The sequence below is a fragment of the Macrotis lagotis genome, chromosome 7 (assembly GCF_037893015.1).
Source record: "Macrotis lagotis isolate mMagLag1 chromosome 7, bilby.v1.9.chrom.fasta, whole genome shotgun sequence".
Taxonomy (NCBI): domain Eukaryota; kingdom Metazoa; phylum Chordata; class Mammalia; order Peramelemorphia; family Peramelidae; genus Macrotis; species Macrotis lagotis.
The window spans coordinates 214,571,040-214,596,613 of NC_133664.1; the positions used below are offsets into that span (position 1 = coordinate 214,571,040).

A 25,574-nucleotide genomic window follows, 5' to 3' on the forward strand; every position below is an offset into this window, starting at 1 on the left:
CTCATAAAAGCACGATAAAGAAATTGAATCCCCTTATTTGTGTTATATATATATATATATATATATATATGCATATATATGTATACACACACACACACACACACACACACACACATTTGTTTGAACATCAACCAAAAATCCAGCTTATAAATGTCATATTTTAGTCTTCCCTCTTTCCTCACCCCTATTGATTCCATTTCTTTTTTTGCCCTAGTTTTTGGATAGATTTCATTTTTCCAATCCCTTGTTTAGTTTTCTCAGTTTCATATATTTTCACACACTTTTAAAATAGACTGCAGCATTATGGGTAGTTAAATTAAAATTAAATTATTAATTAAAACAAAACAAAAAAGCACATAATTTTCATACTTTTTTTAAAGGTTTTTTTTGCAAGGCAAATGGGGTTAAGTGGCTTGCCCAAGGCCACACAGCTAGGTAATTATTAAGAGTCTGAGACCAGATTTGAACCCAGGTACTGATTCCTGGGCCGGTGCTTTATCCACTGCACCACCATTTTCATACTTTTTAGAGGATATTTTTGTACTCTTTTCACGTCATTTCATAATGTCTATGTTCATATTTTTATTTTGGAACTCCAAAAATCAAAGAAATATTTTGATAACAATGTTCTACAAAATGATAGTTCTTCAAGACTCGTACATAATCTATTTCAGTTACTCCTGTTTATGTAACCTCCTGGTCTCTGATTGTTTCTTCCCTCATTTATATTTTGTGCTTCTAGTTACATGTCTATTTGCTTTCAATTCTGATTAACTCTCTGCAAGCTGCCGGAAAACGCCTGCTAGCACTAATAGTCATGCTGTACCTTCTAACCTTTGTCCCACTTTCTCACATTTGTTACTTTTTGTCTTGCTGTACTGTAATTATAAATACTGAACACTAGGTGGTAGGCTCATTTCTAAAATCAACTCATGGTCCTCTTCTGAATAAGTAAAATGAAAAAAATAAAAGTAACAACACCATAATATATCTCATGAGAATGTGATGCTAAATATGGGACATATTATATGGGATTCTAAAATGATTCCATAACTATTTGACTTATTGATACCTTTTAATCTTTCAAATTGCTTAGCCATTTAGAATTCTTTCTAGGTTTGAAAATTAGATCCAACTATTACATATTTTGTGGATTTCTCCCCATCTATGAAACTTGAAATAATGACCAGTGCCCTGGACTTTGCTCTTTACTATTGTTATGACATTTACAAAACATGAACTTTGCTTTTCACCTTACTCCTGGGAAATGACCTATCAAAATCAGAGATGCATCTTTACAAGAGATTATACCTTACAAGTGCTAGAATTGATAATTTTTTCTCCAAGTTTGGTTCAGGAGAAAGTATGGATAGAAATGCTAGTAATTAAAAGTCCAGGGAGAATTCTTCTGGAATTCAACAGAGATATTAATCAATCAAAGAATATTTACATAGCATATAAAGGACTATGTTTAAGTGCTAGGGAAAATACAAAAATATCAAGCAGTTATACAGCCTCAATATAATTTTTATATAATTTTATATAGTGAAAGGCTACTATTGAGTAGGCCCTGCTACAAGTTACTTAGTAATAAACGTGTTTGTGTGTGTGTGTGTGGTATATCTCAGAGATACAGAAGAACTAGACTAAAATGTAATTAACAAAATTAATAAAAAATAATGTTAATATGTGATTTTTCTCACTTAATATGCAGTCATTCTTCAATGTCTTCTGAAACTGGTTTCTCACCCACCCAGTTTCTGATCTAGTATCTTATGACTTAATTCAGAGCCTCCTTACACCCATCTCTGTCTTAGGTTGAAAAACTCCAATTCCACAGTTTTTATAAATAATTGCATAAATAATCACAGACATCTGTTTCACAGTCCCCAGTCTTTGTTTTCCAGAAATAAGCTCCAAATATCCAAAAAGGTCTACTGGAAAACAGTGTTCTTAAGTCAAATACAATTTTAGTCAATATGTCTGTTTTTCCTAGTTGTTATTAACTCATTTTTGTCAAGCAGCACCTAACTTGGAATTGGACAAAATCTCTCTCTCTCTCTCTCTCTCTCTCTCTCTCTCTCTCCATATATGTATGTACATATATATGTATATATGTATGTATTCTTCAAATTTTTTACTGAGAGCTTTACTTCAAAGCCAAGAATTTTAGTTTGTATATGGGATATTGAGTCTTTTTGTAAGTCTTCTAATGTTGAATGTAACAGTTTTTTCATGATCATTACTCTTGATATGAAATTTCTCCTAGTCTTCTAAGGTAGCTATGGTATTTAGAATAAAGGGTTTCTTTGGCTTACATTCTATATGCACTAATGCATATATGAAGTATTTATCCAAATCGTGAAAAGTTTTTTCACATTATTCATCCCAACATTCTAAATGAATACCATGGTATTAAGTCAAGCTGATCTTTCTTGCTTTTCTACTATCTAGTCCACCACATTTTATTTTATTTCCAAGGCTTAAATGTTAAGTGACTTGCCCAAGACAACACAGTGTCTGAGGCTGCATTTGAACTCAGGTCCTCCTGACTCCAGGGCCTGTGCTCTGGTTCATTACACTTATGTGTCTTAGGAATAGTATTTGGTAATTGACAGTTGATTATTAGAACATGAATAAAGCTGCCAAATATGCTTTTCTGACCTTTTCAGTGCAGTGGACCAGTCAATTGATGGGTATCACTTCAAGTTCCAATTCTTAGGCTTAAGGTTGATAATTAGCAAAAAGTTCTTAGGGAAAACTAGTCATAATGGTAAGATAAGAGGAAGCAGTATAGACCAGCTCTATATTTCCACCCAGAAAAATGCTACATTGAATTCTGATTGGAAAACCTAAGGAAAAGTTTTAGTATTTTCCCAATAGAGATCATACTAGGGAGACAGAATTCTGTAGACCCAGGAAAAGGGAATAATCACAAAGGTGCTGTATAAAACCTTCTAGTGCTTAGACTGAATTGCCTTCAATGTGCTCTAAGGCAAAAAGACATTCCAGACCTAGGACAGAGAGTTCTGAAATTATGCAAAAAGTGGGAACAGGTGCCAGCTGGTAGTTCTGCTGCTGTTATTTAAGTGCAGACCGAGAAAGGGAACCTATACTTAAGAGTGATTTCCAAGACAGCACATATTATGTGGCAGAAACTCTGCTAAGTGTTTTACAAATATTATGAATCATTTGAGCCTTACATCAACTTGTTATCATTTCCATTTTGCAGGTGAGGAAACTGAACAGACAGAAGATAAATAACTTGCCAATAATGTGAGGTGATAGGATTTGAATTTAGCCTTCCTTATTTGAGACCTAGCATTCAAGTTGCCACTGTACCAGAGAAACCTCTGGGTCAGAGAACATACTTTCCACAAGTAGCCTATTATATCTTGCCTTCTTTATCTCTTCACCTGGATAGTCAACAAATCCATTAAACAGTTCTATAAATTCAATGATTTTTAAAAATATCAAAAGTTCATTCCTTTCTTCTAATTGCTTAATACAGTAATGATCATTCATTCTTAATCTTTTTATGTCAGCGATCCAACTTTTCTATAGATTTGGTAAGAGTCAAATGATGCTTAAAATTCAGTTAGGAATTGTAGACTATAAAATCCAGTTAAAAATCACTTCAGCTAAGTTCTATCTCCTGTTTGCCTTCTTTACTTACCAACTTGCCTACATCTTGATAATTCTGACTTGAAGCCTGTTTTCCTTATTGATGAATGTCTGATGGGGATGGCCATTACTTGAGAGTACCCAGTCACACTACTCTCTTTATTCTTTGTCTGACTCTGATCCCTCACCCATCTGTCTGTCTGTCATTCTATCATTTGTCTTTCTATCTATCTATCTAAACACTTTAGAGATAGGAATAGGTTTGGGATAGGGATTGGATCTGTGATTTAATTAGTATAAATAACTCCCAACTGTGGAAATACTATCAAATCATTACTGTTTTAGAGTTGGCCTCAGTACGGAGAGATGAAGTGACTTGCCCAGAGGTATATAGCAGGAAGTGCCTCCACTACTTGAAAATTAAAAGAAGACAGTTTAAAAAGATAAAAAGAATATAAAAGTTAATCCCCTCCTACCTTTTTGATTATCACATTACAAAAGCCAAGGGTTTGATCCTAAATGCAACAAAAAGTCCAATAATCCCAAGGCAAGGGGAATAGAAGTTTAGTATTCTAGGACTGACGTTTTCCCTTTGTACTTTAAGCCAATAAATGTATGAGGTATTGGGTAGAACTCCTACCCAATCGTGACCAAGCTCCTACCACAAGAAGACTGGGAAGAGAAATCATCTTGTGAGGTTCAAATTCATTTTAGGGTAGGAATCTGGACTAACAAAAAAGCAAAACAAACAAAAAAACAAAATGAGAAAGAGCAGTATCTAATTTCTCACATCAAAACTCATGGTACAAAAAGAAAATATTACAAGGAAATTAGGAAGACTTTTCAAAGTTGAATAGCATGACTAACTTGCACTTTCACCTCAATCTGATATTTCTTTCATTTGGAAATAAAGAAGGCTGGAATTAGTTCTATGAGAGGGAGCCAGTTGCGGTCTTTGGGTGCCTAGAGGCTTAACAAAGGGACTTGACTATTTCACAAAGCTTTGGCAACTCTGCTTCATGTGAAAATAAAATGTTCCTATTGACTCAGAGTTCTTTTAGAAACTTCCATAGGTGCTCTGTGCCCTCCTATTTATCATGCCTGAAATTGGTATCAGTCAGTCAGTAAGCATTGATTATATGTCCACTGTGTGTCAATGTTCTGGGTGCTGAAAATACAAAACCAAAAATAACGAAACATCCTTCCCTTAAGGAAGAGAAAATGACAGTTACACATCCAAGCAAAATGAAGGTGGGGGAGAAAGGGGATCATGCTAAGGTCAATTGGTCAAGGGAAAAAATCCTTGATATAAAAAACAAATGTTTATCTGTGACAGATTACCTTTATCATTATATAGGTATATATATATATATACATATATATATATACATTCATATATGTATAAATATACATACATATGCCAAATTTATATATACATATAAATTAATTTGTTGTTGTTCATTTGCTTCAGTGGTGTTCAATTCTTTGTGGCCCCATTTGGGATTTTTTTTTTTGTCAAAAATAATGGAGTGCTCTGCCATTTCATTTTCCAGCTCATTTCACAGATGAGGAATTGAAGCAGAATTTAGTGACTTGCCCAGGGTTACACAGCTAGTTCAAGTGTCTGAGACCAGATCTCAACTCAAAACTCACCTTTCTGACTACAGGCTTGGCATTCTCTCTAACCACTGCACACTAGCTAACCCTTTAAAATACATCTATACAGGAATAGGTAGACAAATATATATTACAAAGGAATTTTTTTGGTGGGGGGGAGAAGGGAGTCTAAACTTTGATGGAACATTAGGAGAGGTCTCTAGCTTGCAGCTAAACTGACCTCTGAAGGAATCCAGGGAGCTAGAGGAAAGAAAGGAATACAATACCAGTAAAGGAAAAAAAAGCTTTTTCCAAAGAACAGGAATGTTGATATATATCAGTATGGTTGGAACAAAGAGTATGTGACTGTGATTAATGTATATCCAACTTCAATAAATAGGCTGAAGCCCCACTATTTTTGTTCAGTCATGTCCAAATCTTTATGACCCAATTTGCAGTTTTCTTGGCAAAGTTATTAGAGTAGTTTGTTATTCTCTTTTTCAACTCATTTTATAGATAAGAAATTGAGGCAAACAGGGTTAAGTGACTTGCCCAGGGTTACATAGTCTGAGACTGTGTTTGAACTTATGAAGATGTGTCTTCCTAATTTCTACTCCAATGCTCCGTCAACTGCACCACCTGCTCATACAGTCTTGAAGCAATACTATAGAAGACTTCAAATGCTAAACAGAAAAAATATGTATTTTATCCTTGAAGTAAGAGGAAATCACTTGAACTTTTTAGAGCAGGGAGTAACATGATTAGATTTGTGCTTCAGGAATAATACATTTGAAGAGATGGGAAAGGGAAGGCTTGAGACAAGGAGAAAAATCAGGAGACTACCACATTAATTCAAGGAGAGAAGTAACAATTGGTGGTCATGTGTGGTCAGAGAAGGAAAGGAATTCAAGAGATGTTTTAGAGGTAGAATCAATAAGACTCAGCAACTGATTAGAGTAAGGTGAAGGAGAGTGTAGAGATTGAAAACTTGGATGACTGGTGTTATTCTTGTCAGAAATAGAGGTAAGGGCAGCCAGGTGGTACAGTGGATAGAGAATTGGCCCTGGAGTTAGGAGGACCTGAGTTCAGATGCTATCTCAGACACTTAAATTGCCTAGTTGTGTGACCTTGGGCAAGCCACTTAACCCTAATGCCTTAAATATAAATTTTTTTTAGGTTTTTTTTGCAAGGCAAACAGGGTTAAGTGGCTTTCCCAAGGCCACACAGGTAATTATTTGAACCCAGGTACTCTTTACTCCAGGGCCAGTGCTTTATCCACTACACCACCTAGCTGCCCCCCAAAAAATTTTTAAAGAAAGAGAGTTAAGATGGGGGGAGAAGGACAATTCAATCTGTTTTGGGCATGTTGAGATAGAAACAGGACAAGAAAATAGTTAAAAATGTACAAGAGGCAATTAGTGAAGTGGGACTGGAGCTAAAAGAAGATTATAAATAAGGCTATAAATTTCTGTTCATCATCAATATAGAGTTTATAATTGGATTCATGGGACTTCATGTAATAACAAACAAATGGAATACAAAGAAAAAAGAGCAGATACTCCATGACAGAACATGGGACAACCTATAATCAGGAATTGGGAGGGGGGGCTATTGGAGGTAGGACATGGATGACAACCTAGCAAAGGAGACTGATTGAAGGAATAGTCAGACAGGTAGGAGAAAAACCAAGAAAGAAGAGTGTCATGAAAATCCAGATTACCCAAGGTAATGTTGAAGTGTCAAATGCTGCATAGAGATCATGAAATATGAAGATGGATGAATTTGGCAGTTAAAAGAGCATGGTAAATTTGGAGATAAATGTTTTTGATGGATGAGTGCTGATGGAAGTTACATCACAAGAGATTGAGAAATGAGTCAAAGAAGTAGGTGCAAGGATTATTATATTATTCTCCTATGTTACTACGAAGTGTGGTTCCTTTATTTGCCAAATAAACATTGTTCACTTATACTAACACCTTCAGTTATACTGCCTAGTGATAAAAGTCCTTACAGCATTTTGCTAATACTTACCTGAATTGTAAATAGCAAAGTTAAGAATCATAAGATACTTAATACCATTCTATGGTACTTGCGTAATCCTGGACAAGTCACTTTCTGGTCCTCAATTTCTTTATAAAATAAGAGGGTTAGACCTTTGAAATCTATGATCTATGTAATCTATGATCTAAGTAATATGTCACTTTGGCAGATAAAGATAAGAAGTTGATGTACAAAGAGAGGAAATGTTTAGTCCAGAATATCCAATGCTCGATTCCCTTCCTGAAGTAAAGAGAATTGATCTTTTTCTTTGGGCTTTTAACTTTTTTTTTTTTTTTTTAGGTTTTTGCAAGGCAAATGGGGTAAAGTGGCTTGCCCAAGGCCACACAGCTAGGTAATTATTAAGTGTCTGAGACTGGATTTGAACCAAATTTGAACCCAGGTACTCCTGACTCCAGGGCCGGTGCTTTATCCACTGCGCCACCTAGCCGCCCCGGCTTTTAACTTTCATGAAAAAAAAGTATTCTTTTTAAAATCACTATATAATTTCTGGACTGGGTTTGGAAAAAATGCCCTCTTTGTAATAAATATAATCAAACTAAAACATCAAATTTAACAGTACATATATATATATATATATATATATATATATATATATATATATATGAAATACTACATTCTGTCCTGGAATATGATTCTTCATGGATTTAGTTTTAACTACACATTTGCCTTATATGTAAAAATATCTGATGAGACACCTTCAATAGCAACTCTTGGTTAAAATATGTAATCAAGACAGAAATGAATTTCCAAAGTGAGCAAAAATCAACATTCCCTCTGCAAATGATTTAACATTCCACACTCTGCATATGCAATACCAAAAGAATCATCTTTATTTAAATATCTTGCCAAAATTATTTGGTTTGAACTTTTCAAAGGAAAGTGAGTCAAGAACCTCTTATTGTAGTGAGAAACTGCCAAATTTCACTATTTGACTTTGAAGAAATGTGACTAGCAATATAATTTGCATTTCTGCAGAGACTTTTGGACCTGGTTGAATGAAAAGTTCAGAAAAAGAAAGGAAAGGCCTGTTTCCTTGTTCTAAGATTGCTTCAGAGTGGCAATCTTACTTTCTTTTCTATGAGTTACAGAGAAATATGACTTTAATTTGTGGCTGTTTTCTCCTTACCTTCCTTCCTTGTATCCTTGGCTTGAGCTTTCTTGAGGACTGAAAGGTGTAACAGAGCAATACATATGGCATGCACAGAAAAACCTACATATAGCTCCAAGAAGTCTTCAAGGTTGTTCACAGGAACCTGTTTGTCACTGGTGGAGTTTTCCCCCAAGAGAAGAAAGACTTCAACATAGGATGGCTCTTTTATCTCTTAGCCACCTCAAATTGAGGCTGAACCTCCCACGGATAACTGCAAACACCTTTGTATTGTGCAATATAGGCCCTTGGAGTGCTCAATAGGTCAAAGTTTGTGAGATTATTTTATTACCACTTTGGCAATCAAGCACCAAATAGGTGAAGTAATGTGAGAAAGATTATGCTCTAAAAAGTAAGATTTATAAAACTTACTGTCTGGGTGTTAAACATTTTATTTCAATGTTGAGTTTATAACTCTTTTTATTAAAATAGAGTTTGGGGAAGAAAAGAATTAATTTTATGAAAATGTTCTTAGCATGTGAAGAAAATGACAAATTTCTGGGTTTTTATTAGACTTGAAGTATTCTCTACTACCTGTTAAAAGTGTCCTAGTTTTGCTGTCAAGAACACTATATTGTGAGGCAGAGGATCTGTTTCTAATCCTTATTCTGTTCTTTCTTCTCCCATCCCTGTGACCTTAGAAAAGTCACTTCACATAGACTTCTAGAACCTCATTTGTAATATGAGAAAGGTGGATTAGGTGATTTCTAAAATCTCTTCAATTCATATAGCTAGGATTCTATGCAGAAGGCTTTGTCCTGGGCTCATCCTCTTTTCTCTCTATATTCTTAACTGGTAATTTCATTAGCTATGGATTCAATTATAATTTTTTTGCAGATGGCTCTCAAATCTGTATATTTATCCCTTGAATCTTTTTTATTTCATAAATGCATCATCAAATGTCCACTTAACATTTCAACCTAAAATCATTCATATTCAAACTCAATATGTCTAAAACAAAGTGGATTAAATTTCTTCCTAAGCCCAGCCCTAGTTCTAACTTTCCTATTTTAGTCAAGGGTACTGTGTTCTCTTCACAACTTAGAATTTACTCTTGACTCTTCATTTTCATTCCTTTATTAATTCATTCCTATATGAAATCAATTGCCGGGTGTTGTTGATTTTGCTTCATCATCTTTCTCAACTGTATATTCTCCTATCTCTTCAGATCAACACCTCATAAGTTCATGTAATAACCCACAAACTGATATCGCTGAAACCAATATGTCCTTTGCATAGCTGCCAAAGTGGTTTTTCTAAGGTACAGACTTGTGCATATTCTTCTTCCTCTAAAGAAACTTCAGTTTCTGAAATGCTTGTTTGGTATTTAAATCTCTTTACAATATGGTGCCTGCCTATCTTTACGGGGTGATTACACATTATTCCTCCCTCATCCCACTGCCCTTACACAGTCTACACTCCAGTAAAACTTACCTACTACTGTTTCTTGCATATAGTATTCCATTTTCTATTTCTGAGCCTTTGAGCAGGTTGCTTATGTTCTACTGCTATACTCATTCTACATAATTCCCCATACCTGGAATTCTCTTCTTCCTTACTTCCTCCTCTTAGAATCCCTAACTCCTCAAGTTCTACCTACTTCAAGAAGTCTTTTCTGATTTCCAAGTTTGTTATACCCTCTGCCCCTTACTGTGCTTATTTTGTATATTCTGTATTTATTTATCTATTAACATGTTGTATGTGCTTTGCAGAATGGGAGCCTTCTTTCTGAGGGCAAGGTATGTCTTGTTTTGTATTTATTTCCCCAGCACCTAGAACTGTGTCCATAATACAATAAACATTTAATATTTATTTTCTAATTGACTGATGCTATATTGAACAGGAGAGAAGGTGATAGATAGTGAGCCTTTTAAATATTAAAACAATATTTCGAACCTGCTAACCTTAAGATGTTGCTGGATGCAAATGTAGTCTTCATAAAATAAACAGTAAATTTTTTTCCTTTGAATTAGATAATATTTATTTATATTAAGGACAAAGGACAAATGTTTTAATAGACTGAAATGGTTTAGGAAAGAGTCATTCATTTGCTTAGCAAATGAAATCCTATAAAAAACAGTAAAAATATCAGATCATGAAAGCAAACATCAAAATGTATGAATGTTCTGGAACAATAATCAGTATTTCCATTTCAGAAGAAAGATTTACAAAGAATATTTTCCCTCAGAAATGTTCTCTTGGTTGACCTGGAGGCAAACTTATCTACAACCAATTGCAGGAACTAATAACAGACTCAAACCATACATATCAATATTATTTCAACTTAGTCATAGGACTATGTCAGGAGAAATGGTCTCTAAGGAAAGAAATTCTGTCTAGTTTTTTGGTGTAGTAAGACTATTTAGTATAACTAGCTCCATTTTGTTTATAGTCTTTGTTTAGCTGACCAAAAACCAATTCATTAAATGACAGTTAAAGAGTCAGTTTTTAATTGAGATCTTCTCCCTTTCATCATATTAGGCTTAGTTTCCATCTCAGTCGTTAACCATTTGTTCCTCAATAAATAGGCTGAAGGCAGCTGCTCCCTATTTAATGAATTTCTGGGGTGAGAATATAATTTTCATTCATGTACCATGCATTGCTTTTGTCTTTCAGCTTTTGATAGGTCAGGGAGCACTAAGGAAGGTGACTGCTTACTCTGGTGACATCCTTTTATGGGAGTTTAGTTGGTCCGTGAAAAGTATGGGCAACTATTTCTTCATGAAGATGACTTGTCCCTGTTTCTCCAGCACTGGATCTGTTGGTTATAAGCCATTATTTCCACCTAAGTACTGACTTGTGGTGGTAGTTTTTTGTTTTTTTGTTTTTTTTAGATTTTTCAAGGCAATGGGGTTAAGTGGCTTGCCCAAGGCCATGCAGCTAGGTAATTATTAAGTGTCTGAGGTTGGATTTGAACCCAGGTATTCCTGACTCCAAGGCCGGTGCTCTATCCACTGTGCCACCTAGCCGTCCTGGTAGTTCTAACATGTTTTTCAGAGGTGATTTTAACTCCTGCTAGTAGATAGATCAGTATTGATAGCATCAGTGAGGTCAGCCATCGATTTTCCATAATATACTGATAGGACTCTTTTCCATAATGATGTATCTAGTTTGAGGATCAATCATCTTTTGAGACCAAAGCATAATTGGTATATAAACTTTCTCATTCTCCTCCTTGGTCCATAATGACCAAGTCATAAATTCTCCTTCATGACTGTCTTTTGACCTAGAGAGGAGTATGAGGAAATTCAGACTAGAGGTATAACTTGTTGTGTAGCCTCCTTTACCTATGCTAGTGAATGTTGGTGCTGTGTGCCCCATTCAAAACATGTTGATTTTCTGAGGAATGTAATTTCTCCAGAAACCCCAAACTATTCTCTTTACTTCCTTCTTGTCCTTTGGTGATAGTAGGCTTCTAGGTAGTACAGTGGGTAGTACACTGGGCTTGGAGTCAGGAATAATTGAGTTCAAATCTGGACTTAGATACTTATTGACTGGACCAGTCATTTAACTCTTATTTTCTCAAGATATAAAATGGGAAAAATAATAACATTTACTACAAATAATATTTGTAAAGTGTTTAGCACATAATAGGTACAGAATAAATGTTTATTCTTTTCACCTTCCCTAGAAAGACAAGGATCTTTACTATTGGTTGGAGATTAGAAATTCCTTCTGAAGCTCACACCACCCTCAGGGAATTTAGTTAATGATGGCCCTCTCTATTCCTTTTGCAGGGTAACTGCCTATGTGTATTATCCAGGCCTACAATAATCCTATTTGTCACTTCCTCTACTCTTGTTTCTTGTGTCCTCTAACTAAAATGTCTTCCATGTAATTCTGGACAAGATGGTTGGGTTAATATCATCTAATTCTTGTTTGCACAAAGAAGACATAACACTGGGTTATTGGCATATATTTACAGCAATATACTTTTGTCTATAAAGGTCAATTTCCCTTGTCTTTCTTTAGCCCCTGAGTCCATAAAAGACATATTATTTAAATCAATACTGAAAATCAAGGTCCATCATGTCCTTTAATTTCATCAATCATTTCCAAATTGTTAAGGAGAACCCCCTTGATGGGTTTGGTTGTAGAATTTAGCTTTCTATGGTTCACCAGTCTATTTTGTTGGCCACATCAGAAATTTGTAAATGCTATTTATTTTCCAAATTACATATTCCTTTTCCAAATTCTTTAGGAATATATCAGTTTCCTAATCTCTTCCTTTAATTATACTTTGACAAATGTTTACTACTTGACCAGGGTAGAAGACAATTAGATCTTGTGAGGCATTTCCTACTAGAAACCTTATATTAACTTTTTATTTTTTACCACAGTGCAAAATTTTTACCTAATATATGCATTCCAGTTATAATTTTATTTGAGTATTTATTGCAGATACAATTACTCTTTAAACTTTTTTGGTCCAGTTTTCAATTTTTAAGTGTCTACATACTTCCCAACCTAGGGTTTTGGTATCTCCAAAACTGTTTATACAAGTCTAGTTCTGGATAGTTTTCTCATTTTCTCTTACTGTGTCTGGTATTATAGTTACTTAGGAGCCAGTGTGTAGTGGGGACCAGTATGGAATGATATCAATCATTAGTATGTTGAGTGACTAGTTCCAGAAAGGGGTGATCATCCTTTGAGTTGGCTCTTAACAAGACTAATAAAGACTATAGTATTATTAGTTTCTGTTCTGCCAGAGTTTCAGTACCAGTTTTGGTTTGATTGACCTATACTTGATGTAGAGAGGATTGAAAAATATATTGTTTCTTTGGTTTTGAGGGAGAAGCTGTTTTTAATCTCGATATCTATTAATTCTAGCAGTAATTTAACATTGACAGAATTGAAAGTTATTCCTCTCTGCCTTAATTTGGACCTTATTGTTCTTCTGATGGGACCTGGTTCATTATATTCAGGAATTGCCTTGGTTCCTATCATTTCATTCCCTGTAAAGCATTATCATCATATTAATTTTCCTTATTTTCAGTAGGACTACATATTTGGTTTTTAGTTAATAGCTTCACTTTTTTCACTCTTTTCAGATACTTAGTACAATTTATGGCTTAATATTTTAATTTAAATTTGGATTGCCCATTTTGTGATAGCTTTTTAAGTAATAGGATAATGACCTTAGACATAGTTTTCTATTTGGTGGGTCTACCATCTCCTCCAAGCACAGAAAATTCAATGTAGAAGAATATCTTCTCCTCTCTAATTTCTGCTGCTAGAATCTTAATAGAATGGATCTGACTTTTATCCTTGTTAATTATTCCTCAACGTTTAATCCCTTTGCAGTCTAGCCTAATAAATTCATTACCTGACGCTTAGTTACTAGGTGTCATCTGTTTCTTTTGGATTTTGAACAAACTATAAACCTGATCTACATCTTTTTTAGTTTCTTTGCTTTTCACTTTTAAATTTTTTAATGATTTGTTAGGGGACAAGAGATCCACCAGGAATTAGCCATGTCTTCATATTTTCCTAGAATAGTTCACTTGCTATCAAATTCCCTTTTTTGTCATCTATAATGTGTCTCTGGTGACCCTATATTTGAAGACATTTTTGATTAAAACCCCCAGATCATCTGTTTGTCCTCTATTTCTAAAAGGAGGGGCATACTTTCTCCTATAAAACTGATTTTGGGAAAAAAATCCAATTTGGTCTGTTCTTTCCCCCTAAATAAGAAGAAGAAGGTGAAGAAGAAGGTGATGAAGAAGAAGAAGGTGAAGAAGGTGAAGAAGAAGGTGAAGGTGAAGAAGGTGAAGGTGAGGAAGAAGAAGGTGAAGAAGAAGGTGAAGAAGGCAAAGAAGGTGAAGAAGAAGGTGAAGAAAAAGAAGGTGAAGAAGATGAAGAAGGTAAAGAAGGTAAAGAAGAAGGTGAAGAAGAAGGTAAAGAAGGTGAAGAAGAAGAAGGTGAAGAAGGTGGTGAAGAAGGTGAAGAAGAAAGGAGAAAGAAGACGGTAAAGAAGGAGAAGAAATGGAAGAGGAAGAGGAGGAAAAAGAGCGAGAGGAGGAGAAGGAAGAGAATAGATATCGTGTTGACTCTGTGGGAAGGAATTTCCTGTTACTGAAGCATGGAGTTCAGTAACTCAGCCCATGCATTCTTCAAAGAAGAAAGGAAATGTCGGCAGAATTGATCTTTCTCCAACTATGGTGGTGCAACTGCCAATAAACTTAGTCCCAGTCCTGGTCAGCAATTTATGGATCTAGAGGTGAAGGAATTCTTTTTTCTTTTTTTTTAGCATATAGCATTCAATGTTTCAGTCCTTACTCTCTCTAGGGAAGGCAGGAGTTATTTGCAGAGCTATTAAATTTACCCTGTTTGCAGAAGGAACAACTTCCAAAAGACCTAGTCCAAGCCCTGATAATATCAATCCCTCTAGGAACAAACTACCAACTTGTTTCCTATGCACATTATTAGTTCTCATGAAATAATCCAGAGGATCAAAGAGGACCTTGAAGAAGTCACAAAGTAAACTAAGAAATGCTTCATAAAGTTAGAAATTTTCATCCTTTAAAGGAAACACAGAGTCATTACTAGATCTGTCCACTTCTATTAATAACACAATAATAAAAAGTTGGAATATCCAGCAAAATAACCTGTCATTTTGATATGAATCTTGAGACGAAACTGAAGAATTCCAAAACTGTAAAAATAATCAAACATCTTTATAGTTTATGGGTCAAAGATTCATTTTTTGAATCATCTGTATTTGCTTGGAACTGATTAATTAATGCCTACCCACCTAAACAATGCTTGGCCCAGAATATGTGCTCATGAAATATTTTTCGGATTCTATAAAACTGAATTAACAATCGCCTACAATCCAGTTTTACTCGGCCAGTATTATAGTTTGGGCCTAACACAGGCTGATCCTCAGGTGGTTTAGGTCTGATCCTGGAATGAAATGAGATACTTATGGGCCACAAACAACTAACAAAATGAAGTTCACTTAGTCATAGTATAGAAAAGATACTCAGAAAGGACATAGCACTCAAGTGAGACACCGTGTCCTAGCTTCCCTATATGAATAGTAGAGTCCTGTGTGGTAAACCCAATGGCCTTAGGACATCCCTAAGATTTAAGAGCCCAATGCCCACAGTCAAATCAATGACCAGAAAGTCAAATCAATGCTTCCTGAAGCCATCAGAAAGCTGAATCAATATTCAGAGATTGAGTATTAATTACCTGAATGAGGATAGCTTCCTTGCCTTCTAGGGATAGAATGAATCTGAACTACATGGGGATCTGATATATGTTGATTCTATGATGGTTGGACCTTTGGTAGTCCTGTACAACAGAAAGGTGGGTTTAAAAGACCTGGGTTTAAACTCAAAGTGCTAATAAGCTATGCAGCCTTGTGTAGGTTGTTTTTAAATTTTCTGGGTCTAAGATACTTCATCTATAAAATAAGAGGGTGGGAATATTGTTGTTCAGTTGTTTCAGTTATGTCTGACTCTTTGTGACTTCAATTGACATTTTCTTGGCAGAGGTCATTTTACAGATGAAGAAACTGAGGCAAATTGAGTTAAGTGACTTGACCAAGTCTGAGGCTGGATTTGAACTCAGGTTCTTCCTTCCTCCAGGCCAATCACTATATCCATTGCACCACCTAGCTTGCTGGGGTTCACAAAGATTTCTAATATTTCTTCCAAAGCAAAGAGGTGATTGATATTAAGGATAGGATACTCCACATTTTCTTCTGTATGGTGAACTGAAGTAGGACAACCTACTGAAGTAGGACAAATAAAAATTTTCAACACAATAGTACAAAACTCCAAGCAAGAAGGCTTATTTGTGTGATACTGGGGAAAAAAAATACAACCTAGGGTATAGTATACATACTTGGAACAGGGTTAAGATCCTTTGACATCTATATTCATTAGAGGTTATATACTATATTAACATTCATTCATTTATTCAATAAGCATTTGTCAAGCCCCTAGTTTGTATATATGTATGTGTATATATATATCTATATATCTATATATAGATATATATATATCGAGTTTATTGCTAAGTGTAAAAAAGATGAAAGAAGGAATTATTAAGCATAGAAATATGATGGAAAAGAGGTTCTTTCCTTTATTTTTTAGTTTTATGTTGCTATGAGATTTTTAAAAATTTAAAAAATATAAATAAATATAAATATATTATTTATAAACATATATGCAATATATATATATATATATATACCTGGTATCCTGAATAGAGAGATACTCTTGAAATATGTAAGAAGGGAGCTTAAACTCAGACATGCTTTGATACAGGGAGTTATGAACATAGGAGATGTGATTATAAACAAATTTTGTGGAAGGAAAAATATTGTCTGTGCCTATCTGAAGAACTTTATTATTCAAAGTGACTCCAAATGTGAATTGATCAAGATGGGAGTAGCCTTAGCTCTTCCCCCTCCTCCAGCTTCCATTCCCCTTCCTCCAACTTCTGGTTTTCCAGTCTACCTGACCTTGGCAAGCTTGTGCTGGTGTGACCGGAAATGACATATTGGACTTAGGGGTCACACACCTTGGGACAGTAAGGTCTAGTATGTAGCTTACCTATTGGAGAATACCTGGTTCCAGGTGTTAGGCCATTTCCCAAGCTCACCCTTGTCCAATCCACTATAGAAGTGCATTTAAATTGTCTGGAAGAGAAGTGCTGCCTTTTTTTTTCTCTTCTTCACCCTACCTTTGCCTTGTAAGGATGGCTATCTTTCTTTCTAAGTAAAGTCACATGCTCTTGACTGAGGCCTGCTAGAGAAACATGGGCCCCTATGCTATGTGTCCTGACTAAACCAGCCCCCCCATAATAAATCCTGAGTAGTTTTAAAATCCCAAGTTGTATGTGAATTCTTTTACCATTCAAAGCCTCGCAATCTTAAATTGGCAACACCAACCCTGGCAACAGTATTTGTTTTGATGATGCTTAATCTTCTAATATCACAAAAATCACAAAGAGTATAATTTGTAGAACAGTTGATTTTCAATGCTGAAGGAAATTTTGATATTAGGAATATATCAATGATACCATAGCCTAGGACTAAAAACAGTATGACTATAGGCATCTCTATAGTTTTACTAGGAAAGAATATTCTTTCTATTTTCTCCATTTTTTTATTTAAAGCCAAGTTCAACTATTTTTTCAATGAAGCTTCCCACTACTCCCACCCACCAGGAAAAAATTATCCTTCTTTAGATAGCATAAAGCATTTCACAACATTTTATTTTACACAATTATTTGTGACTGTTGTTTTCATTTTCTCTTTCCTTCTTAGCTTTACACTACCTCTTTACTAGATTACAAGCTCCAAAAGAGCAGAGAATGGATTGCTTTTCCTCCACACCTTCTCTTCTCCTCCCCCACCCCAACCCCCACCTAACACAATGCCACAGTGCTAAGCATTGATAAATATTTGTTGAATATATAGTAATGAGATATATTTCTTCCTCTATCTCCTGCACCTGCTATTGAATTTAAGTTCCTGAACAGAAGGCACAAACTTTTTATTTTACCTTTGTAACTCCAGGGTCTCGAACAGCACCATACATGAAGCAAACACTTGTCAAATTGAGTGCGACTAGGGAATTTGATTTCATTACTTTGCTTTGAGTTTTAGTTTTTGCAAGGCAATGGGGTTAAGTGACTTGCCCAAGGTCATACAACTAGGTAATTATTAAGTGTCTGAGGCCAGATTTTAACTCAGGTTCTCCTGACTTCAGGGCCAGTGCTCAATCCACTGCACTACCAAGCTGCCCTCTCTTTTTGTTTTTATTGATCTCATTATTTTTTAATCATAACTTATATATATATATATATCTTTGTACACACTATTAATATTTTTGGTTTAATTATATTTAGTTCCATTTCCCATTTATGACAATAAAGTTGTCACTCATAGTTCTTTTCTACACTTTCACTTTCTACTTCCCATTTATTTTTCTTACTGAATAGGAAACTCAAGGCTGCAAAAATGACTCCTATACTCCGAGGCAATGGTTAAAGTGATGAATTCACCTGACTCAACCAACTCAAAAACAAGGCCAAAACAGCCTTAGCCTTCCTTTACTTGAATTTTAAAATTTTCAGTTTAGCTCCCACTATCAGCACTCTGAGAAACAAGTTCCATGGAGATGCACCTGGTGACTATTTCTGCAGCCACCATAATTACTAAAGATACAACAGCAAAAGGTTTTTGATAGCATTGTTCATAGTACTGTCAAATAGTTTGAGATCAGAAATAGATAGAACCCTCTAGGTTACTGCATTACTTTCTACTCTGCTAACGCATCTCAAGGATCCTTTTTAAGGCCTTTTTAAATGACTTGCAGTTGAAACCTTTCATATGTGGTACCTTCCATTACAGTGTGAGCTCTTTGAGAGCAAGGACTCTCTATTAGCACAGTGCTTTGTTGTTCATGATTAGTGTTTAATAAAGGCATATTCCTTCTCTTAAATAAAAAGATTATATGAATGGCAGATATATTTAGTCCAGATTCAGCATGGTACAGGTGAATGAACAGCTAGAGAGACTTACCTATTAAAGTATCTATGTAATAACCATGAATTTTATCTTCTTTCTGTTCTGATCCTCAGAGAACAAAATACACCCTCTGAGAAAGGATCATTAATAATTGTGATTTGAACTAGAAGACCTCTGGGGTCTCTTTCAACCTTCATTTATGTGATTCTGTGAAGAATACATAATACAAAAAAATACAAAATACAAAAAACAAACAAACTCCAAAACCTTCCTTGTCTTTTTTCCAAGGCTAATTTTCCCCTATTAAACTATTTTAAGAAGAAAAAAATCAGTTGGTAAAGATTCTTACCATCTTTGGCATGGGTGGTCATCCCTACCCCAGTCAACTCAAATATATTTATTTCATTTAGACTAAAGAGATTTCTCTTCTTTATTACATATTCTTCCAAAGCTTAGGGTTCTCTAGTTAATTTAGGAAAAACTGTATGATGTCCCATTCTCCCTCTACTCTCTAAACCAAGAGCTTCTCAGTAATCTAGGCTTCAGTGTCTGGGGATCTCTAGAAGCCTAAAGATGTGAGAGTCTCTTTTGGAAAAAAATTTTTTGAAAAGAAATATGAGTACTTAACATACCTTCTTTCCTCTCACAGAAAAAAGTAAATGAAATTGCTTAACATAATAAATTACCTAATTCAAACAGATTTCCTTGTCTTATTGCTGCCAGTCCCAAAGCAAAGAACTAAGCTTATACTTAAAGTTGCTAGTAATTAGACTATTGGTCCTATCAATCAGTATGAAATATCTAGACATGAAGAAAGTCTTTATGCCTGACTTCATTACATCCCACACCCTAACTGATCATATTTATGTATATATATAAATAATTTTATATGTTTATAATACACACATATACACATACATATACACATACATATATATGTGTGTGTGTGTGTGTATATATATATATATATATATATATATATGTGTGTGTGTGTGTGTGTGTGTGTGTGTGTGTGTATACATCATCTGATTACTGAGGGTTACTTAATATACCATGATATCTAAGAGGTAATCAGTTGCCCTAACAAGTTATCTTGAATCTGGGTAAAGAAGCACTCACCTATTCAACAACAGAGTCCAGGGACTCCTTAAAATGAAGCTAAAAGCACGGAGATAACCCTGTTTAGCAGGTCAAACCTCTATGGGCAATCAAAATATATCATAATTCACATATCATTGATTAACAATTTCTTCCCAGGTCAGACTCTCCCCATCTTATTGATTCTGAACCCCTGTTGGTAATTATTTAAATCCAACTCTTCATTCCTCAATGCCCAATCCTTTATTCTCATTCCCTTCAACCTAACCATTCTAATATCATATTCTAAAGTTAATCATCCTTTATTTTTGTGATCTCTAGAATGCATGCTCCATTGGCAAAAAACTAACCCAAACAAAAATAGAAACTTGCCATCATCTAAAATCTTTTCCTTTATCATTTCTTCTTTCTTTTGGTTTTCACTAAGACCTAATTCTCTCCTCATGACATAGCTCCCCTGTTCTGCCTTACCAACACTAGCTACATTTTCATTTATTCCCTTTACCTACTGTTTAAGATGGGGGAATTGGAATACTCCTTGCTCCCCACTGCCATTTCCAGGTTCTCTCTTTACAATCATCCAATAATGCTCCTTTATTATACCCTCAATCTACATAAAACATCAATCAAAATTATCTTAACTGTTGTTTACCAACCTCCAAAAACACGTCTCTTCAGTTCAGTGCCTGGCTCACATCTTTCTTCTTATCAAATCCTGATCTAATACAAAGGGTCTCAAGCATACATATTGCCGCTTGCTCAAACACCCTAACCTCAAATAATTTCTTAGCTTACTCATTTTATATGACTTACTTCCCCACTTAACCACATTCAAAGATTTATGGGTTTCCACTGAGCACAGTGTCCACAAAGAGACAGCTAATGTTCATGAACTTTGAAATTCTTTAATTTGATTGCAACATGTTATAATTCATGTCACCCTCTGCCTGGTGGCCCTGAACCCTCTTTTCCAGCTCATCACCCAATCACTAGTTACATTATCTTCTCTTCCCAATCTTGACTTCTTGGTGAATGAGTTCAACTCTATACAATCCTCTTCTCTTGAGTTCATTAGCTTTTACATGCCAAAATTACCATGTAAATTCTTAGTCACAGATCACTCCCACCATCTGCTGTCTTTATTCCTACATATGGATTGTTGAATTAAGATGGAGAATATGATTAAACCATGCTTATTGTATCAACTACAAAATCATGTTACATAACTTCTACTGGGCCCTAAGTGCTGCTGGATAATCTTACCTCCCCTTCACCTCAAAAACTTTCCAAATCATTTTATCCCTCACAGCTCTCATGGCTCTTCTTCCCCCTCTCCTATTAGCTGAGAATTTTGTCTTCTATTTTCTTTAAAAAATTTTAGATTTTCATTGAGAGCTCTCTCTTTCCCCATCTTCCTCATTACTCAGGCATGGGTGAGATTTCTGCCACTATATCCTATCTCATAAAATGAAATGGATCTTCTCCTTACTAAGGCAAACTTTTATCTTCTCCAACAGATTACCCCCTCCATCATCTTCACTGTCTCACTTATTACTTATCTCTGCATACGTAATGTTTCCTTAGTAACTAAAATCTTGCTCATATCTCTCAATTCTCAAAAAATTCACCACTTGATTTATCCATCACTGCTAGCTATCATCCCATATCTTTCTACCTTTTACTTCTTGAAAAGATAATCTACAATAGGTGCCTTCTATTTCTTTCCTCATTCTCTTCCTTACTCTTTAGAATTTAGTGACCTTTAGACGCCTTCATCCTGTTAGAAGCCATGTTTTATATATATATATATATATATATATATATATATATTCAAAAAAGGGAATAACATACACATTCAATTGAGTATAGAAATCTTTTTTCCCCTACAGAAAAGCAAAAGAGGAGGGACTATCTCTCAGGGGAGGGGGGTTATAGGTGGGACAGCAGACTGGGAGAGGGGGTTGGTCAGAAGCAAAACACTTTAAAGGAGGCACAGGGTAAAGAGAGAGAGAATAGAATAAATGGGGCATAGGGAGGACATAGGATGAAGGGAAATATAGTTAGCAATAGTAACTGAAAAAAATTTTGAAGCAACTTTCTCTGATAAACACCTCATTCTCATATGGAGAACTGACTCAAATTTATAAAAATAAGAGCCATTTACCAATGGATAAATAGCTAAAAATTATGAACAGTTTTCATATGAGGTTATCAATGATATCTATAGCCATATTTAAAGAAAATGTGCTAACACTACTGATTGGAGAGATATAAATAAAATAATTCTGAGGTACTAGCTTATATTTATTATATTGGCTAATAGGACAGATAAGGAAATAATAGATGTTGGAGGGAGTGTGGAGAAAAATGGGAAATTAATGCATTGTTGGTGGAATTGTGAACCAATTCAACCATTATATAAAACAATTTCAAACTATACCCAAAGGGTTATATAACCATGCATATCCTTTGACTTAGCAATGCTACTACAAAAGAGATAAAAAAAAGGAAAAGGACCTAATAAAAATATTTATAGCAGCTCTTTCCTAATGGCAAGAAATTAGAAACCGAGGGAATGCCCATCAATTGGGGAATGACTGAACAAATTGTGGTATATGAATATGTAATACTATTATGCTATTAAAAATGATGAGCAGGATGCTCTTAGAAAAACCTGGAAAGATTTATATGACAAAGTGAAAGTGAAATGTACTGTGTACAAAGTAACAGCAATAACAGTGACCCAAGTCAACTCTGAAGGATTTATGATGAAGAATGCTCTCCATCCCCAGAGAAAGATTGAAGGTGACCGGATACAGACTAAAACATATGATCTTTTACTTTATTTTATTTTTCTTGAGATTCCCTTTTATTTGGGGGGGGCTATGATTTCTTTCACAATATGACTATTATGGAAATGTTGCTCATGGCTACACATTTATAACCTGTAGCAAATTGTTTGCTTTCTCAATGAGAAGAGGTGGGGCAGGAAAAAGGGAAAGAATTGGGAATGAAAAGTTCTAAAAATGAATGTTAAAAATTGTTTTTACATGTAACCAGGGAAAAATCAAATACTAGGTAAAAAAGAAACCTTCATCCTATTTTATTTCTCTACAGTTTTTAATACTATAGATAATTTTTCCCCTGGATACTCATAGTTCTCTAGATTTTCATAATACTGCTTTATCTTGGTTTTCTTCCTACTTATCTGACAACTCCTCAAGGCTTATTAAAAAAAATCTAGGACCATGTCTGCTAATTATGAATGTCCCCCAAGACTCTGTTCTAGGGACTCTTCCTTCATAACCATCTATTTTGTGATTTCAACCCCTCCTATTATTTATTACCTCTATGCTGATGATTCTGCAATCTATTTATCTAGTCTGGACCTTCCTTCAAAGTTCCAGACTCACATCTCCAAATGTCTTTTATACATCTCAAACTGGATTTCCCATAGACAACTTCAACTCAACATGTCCAGAACAACTCTTTATCTTTCTTTCTTCCTTCCTAATTTCCCTATTGCCATTGATGTAACCACCACAAATGTTCCAGTAACTCAGGCTTGTCAATTAGGTGCCACAACAAAAATAATCCTCAATTCCTCATATTCTCACCCCCTATTCCCTATCTAATAGAACTGTTGCCAAGTCCTATTTTTTTTATTCATAACATCTCTTGAATAATCCTCATTATTTTCTCTGATACCATCATTACCCTGGTTCACAGCTTATCATCTTATACCTGGGCTATTGCAGTAGCCTGTTGGTTGATCTCCTGGACACAAGTTTCTCTCCTATCCTCACCTCCATTGTCAAACTGATCTTACTGGTTATGCCATATCCCTATTTAACTTATTTTAATGATTCTCTAACACAACCAGAATCAGATGTAAAATTTTCTGTTTGACAAAGTCCTTCAAAATCTTCATCTTTTCAGTCTTTTATATTTTACAGCCCATAATATACTCTGCAATGCAATGGCCCAGGTTTCCTCAAACAAAACACTTTATATCAAGACGCATTTTTACTGGCTATCCCTCATAACTGGAATATTGTCCATTTTATATTTGTTCCTTGGTTTTCCTGGTTTCCTTCAAGTCCCAGAGAAACTTCTGGTCTTCTACAAGATACCTTTCCTGATTTCCTTTAATGTTAGTGCCTTCCCTTTCTTGATTGCCTCTGATTTGTCCTATATATATATAGTTTGTTTGTATTTTGTCTATTTTGTCTCACTTCTTAGACTATGAGCTCTTTGAGAGTAAAGCTTGTTTAACCTTTTTAGCTATCTCTGATATTTAGCACAGTATCTGACATGTAGTGTGTTTAATAAATATTGACTGAATAAGGCTCAGTCACAAAGAGAAACAGACATGCATGTGAACTTTTCCACAAAGAAAAATTCTTTTGATAATAGTATTAGAGAAAATTGTAGACAAAGATAGAAAGCTATGCTTTATAGTATATTTAGGGTTAAGAAAAAATTATGTCCTAGAAATAATACCAAAATATTCTACCATACTAGATGGGGGAATTCTCTTTTCTTAAACATATATATATATATATATATATATATATACTTTCTCTCTTGTTCTTAGTATAAGACTTCATCTCCCACTTTACTGAAGCTACTTACTCTTTAAAAACTTTAAAGTCCTCCTTAGCCTCATCCTTTTCATCACTTCTACTCATGTTCTCAATATTTTCTAATGCCTACTTACCTTCTACAGGATTTTTTCAATCATGCCTCCATTTTCTTCAATTTCTCCATCTCTACTACTTCTTTGCCTAAAAGAGAATTAATTCTATAGTGCTAATAAAACAAAAACAAAAACTGCTTTCCTTTCCAAAACTCTCTTCCTTTTATTGTCAAACTTATGGAAATAGCAACTTTGTCATAACTTTCTCACCATTCATTTCTCAACCCCTTGCTATTTGTCTTCTATTTCTACTACTTTAAGTCTGCACTCTCAAGTATAACTAATGAATCCCCTTATTACCACTTGCATATGAGAGTTCATTGTTCAGTCACCTTTCATGATTTCTCTGAAAATTGGCAGTTAATCATATTTTATTTCTTGACAATCTCTCATCTCTTGACCTCTGTAACACTGAATTCATCTATTTACCACACCTACCCTCCTAATCACTTCTCTTGTTTATTCAACAGTTCTTCTTCCTCCCCTCTGAACATGGGCATTCTCATGGCTTTGTACTTAAGCCTTCTTTTGTTCTGTCTGTATATACTTTCTTCATAGTTTACCATTCTTTCTTTCTCTTCTTTCACAGTCACTGCTTCAATGATTATTTCTATGCAGATAATTCCAGATTCCCAGAGCTGTACTTGAGATGATGTTTGTCCTTCATTCTTGAGGAAGACTATGATATCAGGAAGGTGAATTCATGATGAAGAAGCAAATTAAATTTGAGTGAGGGGGTGTTACCAGCCTCAGTTTCTTCTCCAGAGCTTTCTAGGCCCATGGATAGATATGAATCAGGCTGACTGAAGCCCTCTGTTTGATAATCTCTAGCTCAGATTTGGAAGGAAATTAAGAGAATG

At 34.9% G+C, this 25,574-nt stretch overlaps 2 protein-coding genes across 3 annotated transcripts in view; one reads left to right on the top strand and one right to left on the bottom strand.

Moving 5' to 3' along the window:
• FAR2 (fatty acyl-CoA reductase 2) overlaps positions 1-25,574 on the bottom strand; it is a 131,381-nt gene that overhangs the window by 74,005 nt on the left and 31,802 nt on the right. Inside the window, exon 1 of one of the 2 annotated variants that reach the window (XM_074194801.1) lies at positions 8,408-8,872. The exons of the other annotated variant lie outside the window; for it this stretch is intronic. The gene's annotated coding sequence lies outside the window, so the exon portion shown is untranslated. Of the gene's footprint in view, positions 1-8,407; positions 8,873-25,574 lie in introns of those variants that run through there. 2 annotated transcript variants of the gene reach the window in all.
• LOC141494273 (uncharacterized) overlaps positions 1-25,574 on the top strand; it is a 132,870-nt gene that overhangs the window by 11,563 nt on the left and 95,733 nt on the right. The window contains exon 2 of the mRNA XM_074195332.1: positions 14,122-14,292. Coding sequence (XP_074051433.1) covers positions 14,122-14,292 — 171 coding nt within the window. The remainder of the gene's footprint in view (positions 1-14,121; positions 14,293-25,574) is intronic.